This window comes from Rhipicephalus sanguineus, chromosome 11 (assembly GCF_013339695.2).
Source record: "Rhipicephalus sanguineus isolate Rsan-2018 chromosome 11, BIME_Rsan_1.4, whole genome shotgun sequence".
NCBI lineage: Eukaryota > Metazoa > Arthropoda > Arachnida > Ixodida > Ixodidae > Rhipicephalus > Rhipicephalus sanguineus.
In genome coordinates, this window is record NC_051186.1 from 30707585 (window position 1) to 30726425 (window position 18841).

General features: G+C 43.4%; 1 protein-coding gene across 1 annotated transcript in view; it reads left to right on the forward strand.

Moving 5' to 3' along the window:
* Positions 1 to 18841, forward strand: part of LOC119373516 (zinc finger FYVE domain-containing protein 26) — a 78285-nt gene that overhangs the window by 570 nt on the left and 58874 nt on the right. The window contains exons 2-13 of the mRNA XM_037643567.2: positions 1674 to 1841; positions 2783 to 2874; positions 3436 to 3856; positions 5156 to 5465; positions 6627 to 6841; positions 7490 to 7703; positions 8468 to 8643; positions 9741 to 10000; positions 10487 to 10940; positions 14493 to 14742; positions 15931 to 16146; positions 18689 to 18799. Of these exons, the coding sequence (XP_037499495.2) occupies positions 2822 to 2874; positions 3436 to 3856; positions 5156 to 5465; positions 6627 to 6841; positions 7490 to 7703; positions 8468 to 8643; positions 9741 to 10000; positions 10487 to 10940; positions 14493 to 14742; positions 15931 to 16146; positions 18689 to 18799 (2680 nt within the window). The 5' untranslated portion in view covers positions 1674 to 1841; positions 2783 to 2821. The remainder of the gene's footprint in view (positions 1 to 1673; positions 1842 to 2782; positions 2875 to 3435; positions 3857 to 5155; positions 5466 to 6626; positions 6842 to 7489; positions 7704 to 8467; positions 8644 to 9740; positions 10001 to 10486; positions 10941 to 14492; positions 14743 to 15930; positions 16147 to 18688; positions 18800 to 18841) is intronic.

Sequence of the window (18841 nt, forward strand, 5' to 3'; positions counted from 1 at the left end):
GTGGACGAAAAATCACCCTTTCTGTCAGTGGGATCCGAAACCACAACCTTGCTCTCAGTAGCATATCGCGTTTGAGGCAAGCCAGCCTCGCGTTGTGTATTTTGTGTAAAAGGGCAGCAGATTTACTACCTCGAGCCTAATAGATTGCGTTGACTCTGGCAAACATTTTGGTTTGTGCAGCAAACATTGGTGTGGCAAACAACATGAGACATCACCTCCAGTTACCATTGCACATGTGGAAGTTTGCTTCACTAGTCGTTGCCTGCATGGGCACTTTACGGAGTATGGTGATGCTCTCATGCACCGTGCGATGTTTCGCGGAGCACATGGCTGTAGTAATGCTTTTGCAACATGGGAAAAATCATATTAACGGCTCAATACTTAAATTCTATAGCCATTTTAATGGTGCCCCATAAATGAACATTGCTAATGTGTGGCGGGGCATTGTGTGTACCTGCCAAAAGTGTGACATAAAGAAATTATTTTGTGTCTGCATATTTATCTGCCTATTTTATTTTTTGGTTGTTGTTATGTGTCCAACATACTCTGTTTTTTTTTTTTTTAATGTTCTGCTTTCCTGTGCCTGTCTGATATGCAGCACAAATGGCAGGCTCACTAAGGAGATGATGTTTTGTGAGAATTTTTTGAAATATCTAAATGAAAAATGATATGTAGTACAGATTGAGTGAGTGAGTGAGTGAGTGAGTGAGTGAGTGAGTGAGTGAGTGAGTGAGTGAGTGAGTGAGTGAGTAGTGAGTGAGAGTGAGTGAGTGAGTGAGTGAGTGAGTGAGTGAGTGAGTGAGTGAGTGAGTGAGTGAGTGAGTGAGTGAGTGAGTGAGTGAGTGAGTGAGTGAGTGAGTGAGTGAACAAATGAATGAATGAATCAATGAATCAATGAATGGTAAGATCATGTTTTTGGCATGTAAAACCCCAGCATGTAACGATTTCTTTTTGTTGGCAATACTACCCTCAATACCACTATACTCGGGAGGGTAGTGGCAGCTTCAGACATGGTAGCATGAAACTTGTTATAGATCATTAAGGGGACACTAAATAGAAAGATTATCTTTCTCATATTAGTAAATTACTTTCACAATACCAACATCACCCCACTTGCTGCAAGAAGATGCTCGGTAAGCAAGAAAACGCTCAAAAAGAAAATGCAGGTGGTGATGCCACCTTGAAATTCCCGCCCAAAACGTTGTGACATCACCGATTTTGACGCCGTCTACTAGGTCCTGTGTAGTTTCTAATCAGTAAAAATGAATTACGTTGTCCTCTGAGGGGGCCATAGACCTAACATACTAAGTTTCAGGGAATTTCGTTGAGCCAGTGTCACCAAAATATGAAAAATACACTTTGAAATCTATGATGCCACACACAGGTATTCCGGCATGAAATTTAAAAGATTTCCCTCCCTATTAGTAAAACTATACGGTGAAATTAATAGCATTAGAATTCTAGAGTACAATTTATCAGCCTAAACCGATTCCCTGCTTCACTTTAGTGTCCCATTAGTAGTCATTAATCTTCCTGTTGTGGTGCATGTACAAATACTCTTTCTGCAGGCGCGAGGTCAGAGAAATCTACTGTGGGTTGGTGACCTGTCTTCTTACTCTCATGTCTGCATAGCATAACACTAGTCCACACTTTTTTCTTTTTTTCTTGATCAGAACACTGCTGTGAAAAAGTTGCACAAGGGAGAATCCGAAGTCGCACTTCGTCTCTTTGCACATCCCGTTCTGCAAGACTTCTACATCATTGCCTTATTTCGTGCGTGGAATGAAGTTGTGTCTGACAACGATGCAAGCTGTGTATTGCAGGCATTAGACAACACCAAGGTTTGTATTTTCGCCAAGAAATAACTCTACTTTCAAAATACATGAGGCATGGGATGGCTGAGTCATATTTGTACTTATTACCCCTCACTCTAATTATAAAAACAAGTCTAAATGTTATGAATCATACAACCTTGCCATGAAATTGTAGACATTGTGCCTAATTCGTGGGGCCTGTTTTCTTTGACACTTGCACTCTAGTTTATAATGTACCTTGCAAAAATCACTCTTCACTCATTATCAATTTAACAATGAAGTTTGGAGAATACAAAATTTCCTTGTGTCATTCCAACATCTTTTTAAATACATAGTATCATTGCATTTGTTCTTTGCTGTACGTATTTTAGGACTTTCTTCACCTGAAATTAGTGCTTATGTATTAATGTGGTGCCTTTTGCAAGCGGCATTTGAAGTGTTGAAAACAAAAACAAGTTGTGAACCAAGCCTTGTTTGCATTTTATACCTGGATGAAAATCTCTCTGTAAAGGGCAACTCGCTGTGGCTAAAGTGTTGGTTAGAGGGCGAGGGTTCAGTTAATGGCCACCACAGCCACACTTTGATGGGACTGAAATTCAAATAAACATTTGTATATCTATATTTAGGTGCGTGTTGAAGAACCCTAGGTGGACTTAAAATTAATTCGAAATCTCCCACTTATAGCAGGTCTCAAAGTCATATTCTGGCTTTGCCATGTAAAACATAAGAATATAATTCTCGTTGTTTTCAGTTTCGAATTCTTTGCCTTGTTACAGCTAAGAAATGTCGGCAAGTATTTCTTTTAACAGTCAAAGTAAAAGGGAAAGGAAAGCGTAACATAGCACTTTTTTTCATGGCTTTCTCTATTTTTTTGATGAACTTGGTACATTTCCTCCAAGAAATAAAACAAAACCACTAACCCCGTGGTCTTTCCGTTTTCTCTATGTTGACCAATTCGTTGAACGCAGACCACAACATGGAGCAGTCAGGAAACTCACAGCTTCCTCATGGAAATGCGGTATCGCCTGTTTGTGACGGAATGGATCATCTCGCTGCAGAGGTACAGCTGACTTTGCCTTAAATAATATTTGTCCTTTCTTAACCTCCCATGCCTATGCTACAGTTAAAATGAAGTGGCCCTCTGTAGAGTACAGGCTATTGTATAAGAGCTTGACCTCTGCACATATGCGTGCTTGCATTTGGTTTAGTTATTTAACTTATTTTATGTAAAAAGTTTTCTGTATTCACAGCTGTAGTTTGAGGTGCTGTAGCTTGAGAACCGCTCACTCTGTTTTTAAAACCCTATTGAGGCTTGTACAAGGCAACACTTGCCATTGATACTTGGTCAGAAGTACTTATGAATGCCGAAAAATTGAATGAGACAAACATTGGGCATTACAAGTTTGATGTCATAGGTTGTTTAAGGTTGCATTTATTTCCTGTAGAACCGATTGTAAATTCACAATTTGTTTCAGTAATACTGGCATTTACACCTGTAACAAATGTTGAACGTAATGGCTATTTTTATGTCAGATGTGACTGGGGTATCTAGAGGTTTGCTGTATTACTGAGGCAACAGAAACTTGCGAAGAAACGTTGTTTTCATATTTTGAATCCACAGGAAAAGAAAGACTTCTTTGACATCTATGGCTGATGTCAAAGCCAGGCACCGCACAATCTTTGGAATGCTTCAGCACCAGTCCGTGCTGCGAGTGCTTCACAAGACCTTGGGCCTTGGAGAGTTGGATCGAAGTTGCACGTTTCGCCTCCTGAGTGGGCAGTGCCTTGTTGCCGGTGAAAGCGTAGATGTCACGTACCACTCCAGCCCTGCTCGTAGCAGAGACTGCGCCCTCTACCGAGGATACCTAGCCATGCAGCATGCAATGAACGCCATGCATTCGGCCATTGTGCTACACCATTTGGGATGCAGTGTTGCCAAGCTTCGGGAACAAGAGCAACTGCAAGAGGATCTTCCAGATGACCTTGTCTTGAGGCAGTGCGATTCTCTTGCCGATGCTGTCGCCATGTATGGATTTGGGCCAGTAAGTTGCACTTTTACAGTGAAAGCTGTTATGAGATCACAACAGGCGATTTTGGTGGCACAGTTGTCCGCCACCGCCGCTGCTGTCTGTAACCACTACCACGCACAATTAAAAGACAATATCCAGAATCGAGTGGGATTTGAACCAGGGTGCTCTGCATGGCAGTGGAGTATTCTACACAAGAGCCACGCCGGTGCGTGAAACTCCTTCACAAAGAGACCCTAGACAGGCGTCATGTCGGGCAAGAAATCTTGTTAACAGATGTAATATAGCCTGGTAAAAAAGTAAAGCAACTTCATGCGTCACACAATGCGAATTGCATAATGAGTGGTGGTTTAAAGGGGCCCTGCAACACTTTTTCAAGTAGCCATGCAATGGCTTCACTAAAGGAGCTTGGTGCCTCTCGAATCGAACGCAGCAAAAATTTTTAGAATCCGTCCAGTATGGGCGGAGTTACAAAGATTTGTTACACACTGTAATTGCTTTCTCTCTTCTCTCGCCGCGACGAAAGCGCTGGAAGCTAAGCAGGGGGGATGGCACGGAGGAAGAAGGTACGTCACGCGCACCGCCTGCTGACCTTCAGCACATTTTCTTTTTCTTTTTCTTCAAACGTGTGACATACTTTCAGTGCAATCGCGCGTGCAAGGGGCAACCTCTCGCGGCGGCCACTGTAACTACCGAGCGCACCATGTTCAAATCAGCCAATGGCGTGGAACCTGCCTGGGACGCCGTAAGCATAATTTTTTGTCGAGAGAAGAGGAAGTGCTTTTTAGCTGACCTTGCGAATTTATTGTAAATCCTAAGCCGCGTGCTGCATTAGAATGTTTGACCCGCATGTTCTCGGGAGCCTCGACTGCCAATCGGCAGCATTTTCTGACCATGCCGAAAAAGTGTTGAAGGGCCCCTTTAAAGCTTCTCACTCACTACAAAGGGCTCAGTCACAATTCTTCATCGTCATGAGCCACAACAACAACAAATTGCGCATAATGCGTTAGAAATCCTTAGTGGGTACCTCGCTTCTTCGTAGAATGATGATTAATGGCATAGTGGGTACCTCCCTACTTTGAAAAATTTTGATGATTTATGGCGTAGTGGGCTGGGTACTTTGTGATTGTACTTGTCGTATTCACACCAAGAGAGTAGTTTACAAAGGGCTCAAGAAAGGCTGCACCTCGAGCTTTCGCTGTAGCTGTGCTACATGTTTCACACAGGCCTGGCGTTTTTTGTTGTTTTTACAAGCTGTACTGTGTATACTATTAGTGCATGCCTCACATCATATCTTTCCTGTCTTCCTTACAGGTACATAAGCACGTTGTCCTCGACGAGCTGGGGCATTTTGAGGAAGAGGTTGGACAGTTACACCCGTTGACATTTCGTTTGGAAGTTCTCGAGAACACCTTCTCACTTCTCTTTGTGACCCATGTCAATTTACGAAGAGATGCAAGTGATGACGAAGATGCCACCGACGCAGAAGATGATGCCAGAAGTGACGAGCATCATTCAAGTCAGTCACCGTTGGAGGTGTCAGTGACTCCAGATGCACATGACACCGAATCAGACGGTGACATTTGTAAAAACAACACCGAGAATCAAGCAGCTAGCGTCTATGGTTTGTTTGCTTATTCATTTTTATAAAGGATCATTTTTCCAGCAAAGTACAGTGCTGAAGATTGAAACATGAAAATTTAGGGCTAATTAATGCATGCACTTTCGTTTCTGCCAGTTCGTGTCATATCGGCATATTTTCGACTCAAACACTTACATCAGAACAAACATTACGTTTAGCGGCCAGATTCATAAAGGCGTGATGCGATTATCTCGAGCAATTGCCCATACTAGGTGTTGTACTAAAAGTTTTGATGTTGCGTTTCATTCCGTGGGCACTCTGCATTCTGCCCTAGAAAGCTTTACAAGAACAAAAGGCTGTTAAATTTAGTTGTTGCGGGGTTCTAGAAATTTTCTCTCGTTGAACACTCTCTGAACTGTTTTCTTTTTTTACATTTTAATAGGAGAAAAGGAAAAGCATATGAAGCGCCAAAGGCTTTGCAGATCTTGTTTTTATTGCCTGCATTGTAACTTAATGGCAGGACCACGTTTTCACTTAACTGTTCAGCAGGACGTATGTCTGCATGCATTCAGGGTATGGCATAAGGACTCAGATTTATTCCAATATGCTGACTTTAACTGTGTTGCTATAAAGCCACAGAAAAACTGCTGTTTCTGAATTTCTATAAAGCATTCCAGAGAACGTGTGTACAAACTGCCGGCGCCATTGGTGTCAACACGAGTGACGCAAAAAATCATCATGTGATGACATCACCATGTGACGTCATCATGATGTCCCAGATTGTCAAAAATTGTGATGTCGCTGTGGTGTCACATACGTGACCTCATATGATGACATCATCACATGACATTGTCACTTAGTCAAAAGCGGCCCGATCGCTGAGACAGTGCGAAACCAGGTAACGTGCAAAAAGCTTGCAATGCCCCCAATCCTGGAGGCAGTGCAAAACCATGTCGGGTCTGAAAGTGTTCAGAGGTTCATGATTATCATTACATAGACTGAGAAGAAAAAGGAGATGGTTTTTGCTTTCGAGTCGTCTTAGGCAAATGCATAAAAGGCCTTGTGAGTTTTATTTCAAAATATGGGAGAGGTGCCATGACAACAACTGTAGCCAGGCTGTGTCTGTCTTTGGGACACAAAAATAAGACTACTATGGTTACCGCAATCTGCGCTCTTCATCTTCCTCATTTTTTTACCCTTCAGTGTCGGCATCGAGCAGCGTTGTCAAGGAGACGAGCGACTCGCTTTCGGGCAAAGGCAGCACGGCTAGCAGCAACGCAGCCAATCGGATGGCTACGGGCTTGGTGGGCTTCTTGTGCCCTCCTTTCCTGGTGCCCAGCATGCTGGCCTCTCTGTCCACAGCTGTCCTGGCCACGCAGGCCGAACTTTTCAACCGGTCAGCTCAGAGAAAAGCCATGGTAAGAGGCACAGTCACTTCCTTCAGACAGCATACTGCTCTAGTGACATTCCCTGTTCTGTACTCCATTTCAAACATCAGGTGCATTGCTGTGGAAGCTATGCAAGTAGTTCGGTCATTCGAAATGTGTAAGTTCGTGTGTCTCGCTCTTGGATTTCGTTGTTGTAAACGTGGCCTCTGCGATTGATTCCGGCTTCACACTACTGGAACTAATTGCGGAGGCCGCAATGCGTAAACAAAAAGATGTTAAGTGATGCAGAACAGCCTATTAACAACTGTATAAATAACGGGGTTTGTTTATTTCTAAGGCACAAAGCGTCTTCATTTATTACTCAGTCTAAAAACAAAAAATCACATTACGGGTGGTAAAATTATTGGACTGTTTCTTGGTGCAAACACATCTACTGCAAGAAATCTCGCTAGCTTTCATAGTGTTGCATCTTATGCATGAAACGAAGTATAGTGACATTTCCTTTTCAACAATTTTTCATACTATTTCATGTCACATTGCCAGTAGGCAACTTTGATGAGGTTGGTCAAGGTATCATTGGGTACATTCCTCGTTCTTTTGCACGGACGACAAATTATCTAGTATGCCAGAGTTGAAATTAAACTATGAACTTAGGCGAGTTCAACTTTGGCCTGCCAGGCTTCAGGTGGTGGAGACTCGCTGCCTCAGGAGCCGCCTGTGTCGTCCTCGGTCAGCTGGGAGGAGCTTCCGTCTCGGTTGGACCAGCTGCGCAAACACGTGGTTGAAGCCCAGTGGCGATATGAACTGGTCACATCTTCGGAGCCATTACCAGAAGCAGACCCACCTGTGTCGCACGTTAGTCCCCTCGACATCATCAAGGAAAGCCCCGAAGGTGTGTCGCCAGCTGCTAGTGCTCATACTTACCTCTGGTACTCATGTAATCGCTATGTACAGTTAAGCCTTGAAATAACAAAACTTCAGTTGAATGAAATTCTTGGTATAATGAAGTATTTTACTTTTTAAAACTTCATGCCCATAGAATGCTACAATATACTACCTCAATATAATGAAGTTTTACGGCTGCCACAAAGAGAGACCGAGACAATAAGCTGAAACTTTTGCTGGTGCCTATTGTCAAATGGTTAAGATGCTCACAGTTTTAGCAAAGATGCTTTTCAATTGCATTGCATGCTACAGAAATGCTTCCAATGCGGAGCACTGTCTTTTCCGGCAGCAGTTAAAGGATTAAGGCAAATTTGCTCATGGATGTTCAACATACCATAACTTTGATTCAGATTGGTTTAGAACACCCATTCTTGTTTTACTGTGTACAGTTATCATTCCAGATTATTGTGAATCTTGTGAAACTTTGCAAATCTCTCTGTTTAGGAAAAATCTTGCTCCAAAGAAAAACATGCTAAATTTTCAATATTTTAATGCATATTGTTCTAAAAAAATGATTGACCATTAGAAATCATTGCACAAATATACATAAACACAGCAAGTTTCATCAAAATCAGTCAAGCATTAAAAAAAATCTTAAAATACCATGTCTAACTAGACTTTGGCTTCTAAAGAAGCAAATAAAAATTATGGGAAACAGAACCACCGTAGCTTTAGCACTGCCATGCCTGATTGCACTCGCTCTTCCTGCAGGTAGTCCAGTACAACGTAAAACTGGACGGAAGCCCAAGAAACGACGGCGCCGATCTTCGCTTGTGTTGCAGCGTGGTGACTGCACCATTATTGAAAAGATGCTGGCCAGCTTTGAAGCATTGCTGAAACACTGCCTTTGGCGTGGAAATTACGAGAAGGCTGCCCAAGTGGTTCAGGTAAAAAAAAAAGGAAAATCAGCAAGATTAAGAAAAGGCCTTCACTTATGCCTTTCCAATTCGTGCAACGGCTATATGTGTATACAGTCTCATTAGAAAAACATTGAAAATTTCTAAATATTTAAGGGCCCTGTTTTCAAAACTTTGCTTCACCAAGTACTACCAGCCTCGTTCTCAGGCTTTATGCAAAAGTGGGCATTTTGAATTCACACAAACAAGAAACCTGGACAATCGATACTCTGTTGCTGCAGAAAAGCACGACACACAAAAGAACATCCATCATAGTGATTTGGGAGAGGCAGTACAGAGACATTATGGTTTATGTGTAAATGTGCAAGAAATGCTTGCACCACTTCGCAAGTAATGTTGATGGGAAGCATGTTCCATTTGGAAACCTTATGTGTGAAGTATGAAATTTTAAAAACTTAAAATGACACGAACTGCGATAGCAAGTACAGGCTTCTCTTGTACAATGTGCTGCCGACGTGTGTGCTTTTGCCCATCAATGGTCTGATCAAAGACAAATTGAAGAAATCGAATTAGAAAGGCTGAGGGTGCACAATCGAGAGCGATATGAAAAAGAATACGGAGTTTGTGTTTCAGTAGCGATTACTGGTGATGTGATGATTCCGATGTGATGTATTCATTTGCAAGAGATACCATTTTGCTTGAATATCAATCAGTCAATCAAAGAACTTTATTTTCACCAAAAACAAAAACATTTACGGTGAAAAAAGGTGGCCGGGAGAAAGCTGTCCAGTGATGGCTTGACAAAGCCCCAGCCGCCCATCGGCGGTAAAACGACAGGGTACAGCACTTGATAAAAGTGAAAAAAAAAGAAGAAAAATGCATATTAATAATTGCTCAACAGATGCACATTGATATCCTGGTGCATTCACTACGGACGCAGGTGCAGTAGTTTTTAATGTTACGAATTTTCTTGCGCTTGGCAACTGTGTTTGCGACTATGGTCACTTGAAGACAATTTCAGTGTTCCCTTTCATATTGCTCATGACTGTACCTTTTGGCCTTCGAAACCTGTACGAACCCTGTAACAAGCATGGAGTAATGGTGCCTCTTCAACATCTTTCCAACAGGTTCTTAACCTTGAGGGAACTCACGATGCTCAGGAACTTCAGTTCAGCCGTCACTTGGAGGAGGTCACTGGGAACCTCACCAATATCTCCACTCCGGCCAACCGCTCCACATACTCCACTTCATCTGCTTCCACTTCCCTCATTGGTCAGGCTGCACGGGAAGGCCTGCACCTCACGATGGCCACGGCTCTGGTCGATCGTCTCCTCTGCTCCGACGGAGTGCCCACCATACCCGAAGCGGAGCTCCTAATGCGCAACAGGTCCCCTTCTTTCGTTCATTCATAGTAAGGGTTTCATTCCAGCCGACTCGATACCTTCAGGTAGTATGCGATGCCTTGTTGGTCAGCTGCCAGCTCGCAAAATGATCACGTGCTATGTGACGCCAGCTGGCAAGAAAGAGTGTTCCACTCTAGTCATCATGGCTACAAGCGGCACTGACTAACACTTGGGTTTATATGCACAGAAATACCCGATAAAGTAGACGGGAGGACGACCACCTATGTAGCTCAATTGGTAGAGCATTAGACGAATTATTCTAAGATTGCAGGTTCTGTCCCTGCCAGTGGTAAGTTGTCTTTTCATCCACCATCACATCACATTGATATCATAATGACTACAATACTGTTAAAGGACTACAAATAACTTTCCGCTATATCTACCTTGGCTTTGTTGTCTGTTGGTTTTCATTAAGGTTTTGTCTAACGAAGAAAAACAAGCCCTTAAATTCCCCTTCTTTTGTTCAACAGGTCCAGCTCATTCAGCACCAGCTCCGAGGGATTGATCATCGAAAATGGCCATTTAAACATTGCTAGCGGAAACACGGCTGCTCGTAACTTTGCGGAGGAATACGGCAGCGGTGGACCTCACGTTGCTGCTGTGGCGGATTTGGCGCTCACCGCCGATGTTCCACGTGATGTTGCAGAGCGTTTGCTGGCGCTCGCAGTCAGCAAGCGTGAAACTGAGGTGTCGGGAAACTTGCACGGCCGAGTTCCTCGCCTGACAACTACGTTGGAAGCATTGCGACGGTTTCTTCAGGAAGCCAATGAAGATGACGGCATCGTCGGTGCCGTAGGGTGCTGCTCAAAAGACGAAGAGACGTCGCTCAAGACGTTGCTTGTTGGATTTGTGGATGAGTTTGATGCGGAGAAACTGCATAAGCAGCGAGCAGCGTGGCGTCAGATAGAATCCCTGTACAGTAAGGTATCGGTGGCTTTCATATTCTTGTTCTCTTCTGGCTTCTTGCAGTTTGGTTCTCTATAATGTCGGAACATTATCTTTCTCAGTGTAACACCCTCACAAGATGTTGCGCTTCTGTGGCACCTGATTTTGGGTAATGAAAGTTTTCGGAACATTATGTTTCTCAGTGTAACACCTTCACAAAATGTTGCGCTTCTGTGGCGCCTGATTTTGGGTAATGAAAGTTTATATTTTTCACACTGCTTTTTTTTTTCTTCTTTTCATACCTGCCAAGTCTCCCGGATTACCCGGGAGACTCCCGGATTTTGAACGTTCCTCCCGGTTGTACGGGTCATAGGAAAATCTCCCGGAAATCCAGTTTTGCCCCGCGCGTCCAGTGCTTTGTCTGGCCACATTAGCAAAGTTGTCTGGCCACATAGTAGAAAGGATTCTTCTTCTTTTTTTTTAATGATGGTAGAAAGGTTCAACTAAGTTTCATTGCGCATGAAGTAGCTGTGCACTTTGTGCCCCAGTGCTGCCAATGCAAACGTGTCATAACACTGCAGCCGCATCTTGCCTGTGATGCGTACGTATAAGTACATAAAAAGGGTGCGCTCTGTTTTCGCTAGGAGAGAGCGCTCGCAAGAATTGTGGCGCCAACACAAGCTCGTGATGCAGGTGGCTGTTGTTTGATGTCGTGACGCGAGGTGGGATGTTTCGCGTACAGATGCGCTACACGCAATTTAAAAATTGATCCTAAGTATGTTATACGTTATATCAGCCGTTAATATTTCGTAGATGATGTGTTTGGGTACACACAAATCTATCCCACAAGTTATCTCGCCTTCAAAATTTTGTGTTATAGCCCAGCACTTAAAAGGGTAGCCGTTACCGATGTCTGTCGAAATAGTGTGTTCGCCAGCGCTCACGACCGTCCCCGTCTCAACGGGGCCCCTTATGGTCCCTTGCCCGACGAAATAACTGATAAGTAGGGGTGTGCGAATATTCGAAATTTCGAATATTTTTCGAATAGTGTTTGCTATTCGATTCGATTCGCACTGAAATTTTACTATTCGAACTATTCGAACTTCTCAAAGACAAATGCAGTCAACGTCCGGTTGAAAGTGACCCCTTCAGATTTTCAATATGCTTCACCTCATTACACTCTCGTATTGCGGCAAAGCGGCCTTTCAAGCTTCGTTTCGGTCGAACTTAGCCAAGAGACAAAGTCCAGTTGGAAGTGGTCCCTAGATTTTCAATATGCTTCACCTCATCACACCCCCGTATTGCGGCAAAGCTGCCTTTCAAGCTCCGTTACGGTCGAACTTAGGCAAGAGAGAGTCACGGTCGAACTTAGCCAAGAGACAAAGTCCGGTTGGAAGTAATCCCTAGATTTTCAATATGCTTCACCTCATCACACCCCCGTATTGCGGCAAAGCTGCCTTTCAAGCTCCGTTACGGTCGAACTTAGGCAAGAGAGAGTCAACGTCTGATTGAAAGTGGTCCCTAGATTTTCAATATGCTTCACCTCCTCACACCCTCGTATTGCGGCAAAGCTGCCTTTCAAGATCCGTTACGGTCGAACTTAGCCAGGAGACAGTCAACGTCAGTTTGGAAGTGGTCCCTAGATTTTCAATATGCTTCACCTCATCACACCCCGGTATTCCGGCAAAGCTGCCTTTCAAGCTCCGCTACGGTCGCAAATGTATTAACTCAAGAAAACGCTGGTTCCAACATGGAGATGAAAGATGTGGCAGAGTTGGGGGCTCAATTAATGCTGGTTTGGACCTGAAATTTGGGCAGGAAGTCCGAAAAATCGGACGCCGAAGCTTTTTAGCATCCAAAATTTCAGATGTTCTTATATATCGACGTCTACGATGCAGATTTGGAGCTCCGGACTTGAAGGGAGCACACCCTTGTCCGCCACATCAGTTGGCCTTCCACAGAAGTTGAAAGAGAAGGAGAGGCTGAGGAAATGTCATCTCTGCCTATCACGTGTAAAGTGTTGTCGGCAACACTTTGGTTGCACCAAATCATGTACATAAATACCATTCGGCCTCTACATTGTGTCATTCTTGATAAGAAAGACAACTATGAAATATGACCCCACCAGCGCTTCATCAACCTAGCGAAAAGAAACACTTTCATGTTGCTATCTCACAAGAACATACTTAGGGATTCTCTGCAACTTTTTCTGTAATTTCACTTCGAATTATTCGAAAAATGTTTGAGAAATATTCGAAAATTATTCGAAATTATTCGATTCGATTCGCACTCAATCTTTATTATTCGAATTCGCTTCGCACCCAAAATTTTGCTATTCGCACAGCTCTACTGATAAGCAAGCGACGACAGGCCTCGCACGCAGAGCAATGTTATTGCATGTGCCCTTTGCGCGACGGTGACGGCCGGGTCGTTTCATCTCTGCTTCAACCGCGTTGGTCCCTAGTGCTAGCGCGCTTTTACTCGCACGTGTAACAGACGATGCGTAAGCGATTTTAACGGTTTGGACTCTGTACAGGTCAACGGCGACTGCAAAATTCCGCTGACAGTGTCCATATAATTGCTATCGCAGTACCCCCCCCCCCCCGACGGTCGTCATACCTTCTCCGCGTCATATTGCGAAGAAAGTATGAGAAAGAGAGAGAGAGAAGAAAAAAAAGCCGTTCTGCAAGTTGGAGAATGCACCCAACAGGAGTACAGTCTGAGCCCTCTTGCCCTCACGTTTTTCGAGCGTATCAGGTGTCGGTGGAGGTGCGGTGCCGCGAAGGTCGCGGGGCGCGGCGAGTGCCAAAGCGCGCCTTCCAGCTCGCGCGGTGTTCGATATATCCGATGGCAGGTAAAAATACCGTTCGATATAAACGTGCGAATTTCTATATTTTTACATAGGATTTTCAAGGGGAGAATTTACGAGTTCGATATAGCCGAAAATTCGACATACGTGGGTTCGATATATCCATGTTCGACTGTAGTTGTATTGTCCTCTTTCTACTGACAGTGATGTGCGATAACTGCTTCAATTCATACAGAATTAAGCCTTGTAGTACACACATATTAAACATGAAACATTGTGCTTTATTGCAAATCCTCATTGCAATAAAAAAACGTCATTATGATAACTGTTGTGTAGAGACATTATAACGTATAAAACCACGAGCAGTAGAAGGCAGCATTGTTAGGTCAAGGTTGTTAAGCGTTTAAAATTTAATTCTGATGTTTTACTTGTCAGAACCACTATCTCGTTAAGAAGAATTCTGCAGTGGAGCACACCAGATTTATTTTGACCATTGTGGTTCTTTATCATGCATGAAGATTTTTGCACATTGTCCCCCATTATAATTTAGCTTCTGTTACTGAAATTGAGCCCACAACAAGCACCAGCAGGATTGGTAGGCAGAAGGAAGTTGATGTGGATGTTTATAAATAATTGTGGAATAATAGGATGCCATAATGCGTCACACGCGCTTAGCTGTAGCACGAAGACGTGCTGTAGCCTGAAGACGGGCAAGATTTTTTTTGTCAGTGTGTTTTGTTCTTTGACATCACCTGTCAAGTAAAAACAGCTCCTCTCCTTAGGTACGCAGCCTGTTGGATCTCCACATGCCCAGTTTGCTGTCTTCAAATTCATCATCCTCCGGTGATGAGGAGTCGCGCGTGGAGCTTCATCGTTCCTTCCTCGAACTGAGCAAGGCCACAGTTTCGGAGCAGAGAGCCGACCTGACGTTCCTGCCTGCCGTGAAGTTCGACTTCCTGCGTTCCGTCTACGCCCACGCTCGACAACTCCACAAGGCCATTCGTGAAGCCTCGCAGCAATCAAAGACCAAAAGTGAGTTACACGACAGCCTTTTTCTGCAACTCATTATATGCATATAACAAAACACGTTGTGGGGCTAGTTGGTGATGCATATTTTTCTTTTTGAAAGATATTCAGCACTACAGTTTAAACATAAGCCTACAGAAAGACATGACGGGACGGGCGCTGATGGGACAGCGCCCATCTTATCATGTCTTTCTCTGTGCTTCCGTTTAAACTTTAGCTCTGAATATCTTTCATTATACGTAGCTCACCAGCACTGCTCTTTCGAGCATTACGTGTTAGCCTTAATCATAGGTGTGTGCACAAAGGGGGGGGGGGGCTATTAGTTTTCATTAATGCTGTGTGTAATAAGGAAAGACGAGCCCTTAAAATTCCCCTTCTTTCGTTCATTTATATTATTGTGTCCTTAAGGGGGGACACTGCTCTTAAAATTTTTTTCTCATTTCTTGATCGATTTTGATGATACTTCATGAGTTTATGTATATTTGTGCGCTGATTTCAAATATACAATTACTTTTCTAGTAAAGCCAGTGGTTCCTAAAATACGAAATTTCATGTGCCTTTTGGGGAGGCAGATTTTTTTTTAACAAAGAGAGTTACAAAGTAAATCAGCGAACCACAATAATCTGTAATCAGAACTGAGTGCAATGAAACAAAAATAGATTTTCTAAGCCCATTAGAACAAAAGTTACATTATGTTAAACATTCACGAGTGCGTCAATTTCAAGCTGCAATTTCCTTCGCGAATGTTTAACATACCATAACTTTTGTTCTAATGGGCTTAGAACATCAGTTTTTGTTTCGTTGCACTCAGTTCTGATTACAGGTTATTGTGATATGCTGATTTACTTTGTAACTCTCTCTGTTAAAAAAAAAATCGTCCTCCCCAAAAGGCACATGAAATATATTGTATTTTAAAAACTACCAGTTATACTAGAACAATAATTGCATATTTGAAATCAGCACAAAAATATACATAAACTCACCAAGTATCATCAAAATCGATCAAGAAATGAGAAAAAAATTTTAAGAGCAGTGTCCCCCCTTAATTTTGTTATGATGTATAATGAGTAACCAATGCTGACGCGCCCCTCCACCATAATGTCTTTGTAATGAGGGCCTTTGGGTGTATTTTGAATAATAATAATATTATTATTGATAATAAATGCACAAGGCTTCATGTTTTGTAATTCCCAGTGGCACGGATGTCCGATGACAGCTACTTCTGGGTACTCAGCCAGAGTCCGTCAAAGCTGCTCGCACGGCTTGTCCTGCGTGAAGAAGTTGCTCCGTCACGTCTGGAAACCCTGGCGCACCAGATGAAGCTAAGCCTGGCCAATGTTCTTGCCCACGAGTGCTGTCCTCATGTTCTTCTAAAGAGTGCACACAAATCGGAAACACAGTTTTCGATGGGTACTGTTTATTTCACAGTGATAGCAGTTGAAGCCTTATAAAGGGGCTGTGCAATACCTTTACAAGCTAACATAGAATGACCTGTTTTATTGGGCTTTTTTTCTTCACGAATCTCCTGCTTTAAAAATTTTCTAATCTTAATACAGTCAAACCTCGTTAGTATGTACCCGCTTTAAACATACTAACGGTTAAAGCGTAGTTGTGATGAATCCCCAAACGAGTCTCATAGAGCCTAATGCTTTTGCTGACCGCTTAAGCCATAGTTGTTCGTGCTATGCCTACCGGTTAGTGCATACCCCACGACAACTTTTTGCCATAAAAGTTTACTATGCTCCTGTACTTGCCGACGCCACAATGTGCTGCAAAAGGTCTTCCGTCTTTTCGAAAAGTGCGGAGATTGGGTGATCAATGATTTCGACTTCCGCGTGATTGCGGCGATGCCTTTGAGGGTAAGCATCTGAAAAGAACGAAGGCGAGGTGGCGGCCACCAACGAATGCGCCAGTATGGCCTATCTCCGACAATTTTATCATAATAAGTATCTTCAGCTATCTGCTCGGGCACACGTGTGGCGTAGCGCTACTTTAAGCCTACTGAATGCTTTTAGTAGGCGACAGCCTGAACGCCCTTGGCCGTTGATCGCTGCCACTTTGTTGGCGCGCACTGTGTTCAAGCACGCACCTCTTTGTAAAAACGAAAGCAGCTCGCTGTTGTGGAGTTGAGCGTTGCGGGTCGCGGCGCCAAGAAACCTCCTGCATTGACGCTATCATGCTAAACGCATGCATACAGTACAGCAAGCTTTGTACTGTTGTAACCATACTGTACGCTTTTATTAGGCAGCAACCCAAATGCGCATTGCTTGCAGGAAGTTCGTCATCGTTGCATTAATCCAACAAGCTACTCGCTGCGTCTGTGCACAGTCTGGAGCGAAATGGTAACGAAGAACACTCCTATGGCAAATGCGCATGTGCAGTACAGCAAGCGGCCCAGCATTGACAGTGAGCCAAGTAAGCGATACACTGCACACAACTAGCCGGGAGACAATTAGCTCCACGTGGTCGTACCGCGTTTCAATGAAACTGTGCCAGTTTTCGCCTAGTAGCAGATCGCGGTACAGACGCACACACATGTATCGTGGAAATTCAATATTGTCCGTTCTGTCGTTATGTCAGTCAGTGCATATCCCGGACCCTGTAATAGTTTCTAAATGCTTTTTGGTGTCGGCAACGCGCTATTGGATGGTTCTGTGCGAGAGGGCCAAAAATCTTTTCTGCGCTTTGGCAGAAATAAAGAAAAGGCTTTGTGGTGGGTACTTTAGGCAATATTTGCTGTGGCACTGTGTCTGTTTCTTTGTTGACAGTGATGGCGCTCGTCAGGAAATGAAAATTTGTACTTGGTGGTTAATGCGTGCTACCATTTAATGTGTAGTTATGCCACGTTCCCGGCAGGTACGTATTAACGAGGTTTCACTGTAATAATTTAAACAAGTAAGAGTATAAGTGGAGCTATTGCACAAAATAAGTGCTTTTTTCTTTCCTTCATTGCCACGAGTGCGCCAGGAGCTACCAAAAGGGGGCCAATATGCCACCGAAAAATTACGTTGCCATGTGTCATAGCCTACATGTTAAAATATGTATGTGTTGCATATGTGTTACGAACTGGGCTCATGAGCATGAATTGCTAGTGCTCCATGCACACTGTCACCACAGGTCCGCAAATTGCACAAGTATTGATGGTGTGCGCAATAACTACGAGTCTCAAGTTCCCCTTGTGCTGCTGCATGGTTCCCCTTGTGCATTAATCATGCATTCTTGATGTGCGAATGTGGCTTGTGAAGGCTTCGTTAAATGCAAAATGCCATGCAAATTTTCTTGTCAAAATCATTAAATTGGATGTTAATGGGGGCATAACAGGAGCAGGTGATATTGATTGTGACCGCTCACGGCACCCTAGAATGCCCTTCATGGAACCCCTGGGTTTCGCAGAACCCAGTTTGAGAACCCCTGGTCTAACCATTGATTTCATATTGCATATGTCTTTCTAAAAATCACCGTATTTTGTTTCTAATTATGAAATGTTATAAAGCTGCTAATTTCATAATGTAGCTATGTTCATGGCATTTTGCTCCTTTTGATAAGCACACAGTTAATTTGCTGCTTTTATTGGTGATGGTTATTTAAACACGTAATGTACCAGGTTTTAACAAAAAAGTAAAGCCTTTGCTCAGTGTGCTGCTTAAACAAAGCAACCTCGTGTGAATCCTGCTTCAAAAAAAATAAAAGTCCTGTCATAGTTTGAAACCGTGAGGTAAAAAACTTCCAACGAAAACGAAATAGTGCAATAAAACTCAGCTGGACATGCATGGATGGTGTCCATTACTGGCATCCTTGCCTCCTATGCTGCAACAGGGAACCAACTCTCACATATTAAAGAACTTTTGTTCGGTTTACACATGCTTGCCATTGTCTCACATTTATTACTATTTACCTTGTGCCTCTTCAGCCCACATTTTCACAGTTCATTATGCCGATGCCTCTTTTCTAGATTCTCCCAGAGTGCTCAATGACTGTGGTGAAAGTGCCGCAACCGATTCCTCCAGGCATCCAAATTACGTCGTCAAGTGCCTCTTGAAGGGCCTCGTCAAGTTGATGGAAGGTTAGCCTCGCTGATTTCTTTCTTTCCTTCTTGGTTTTGTCT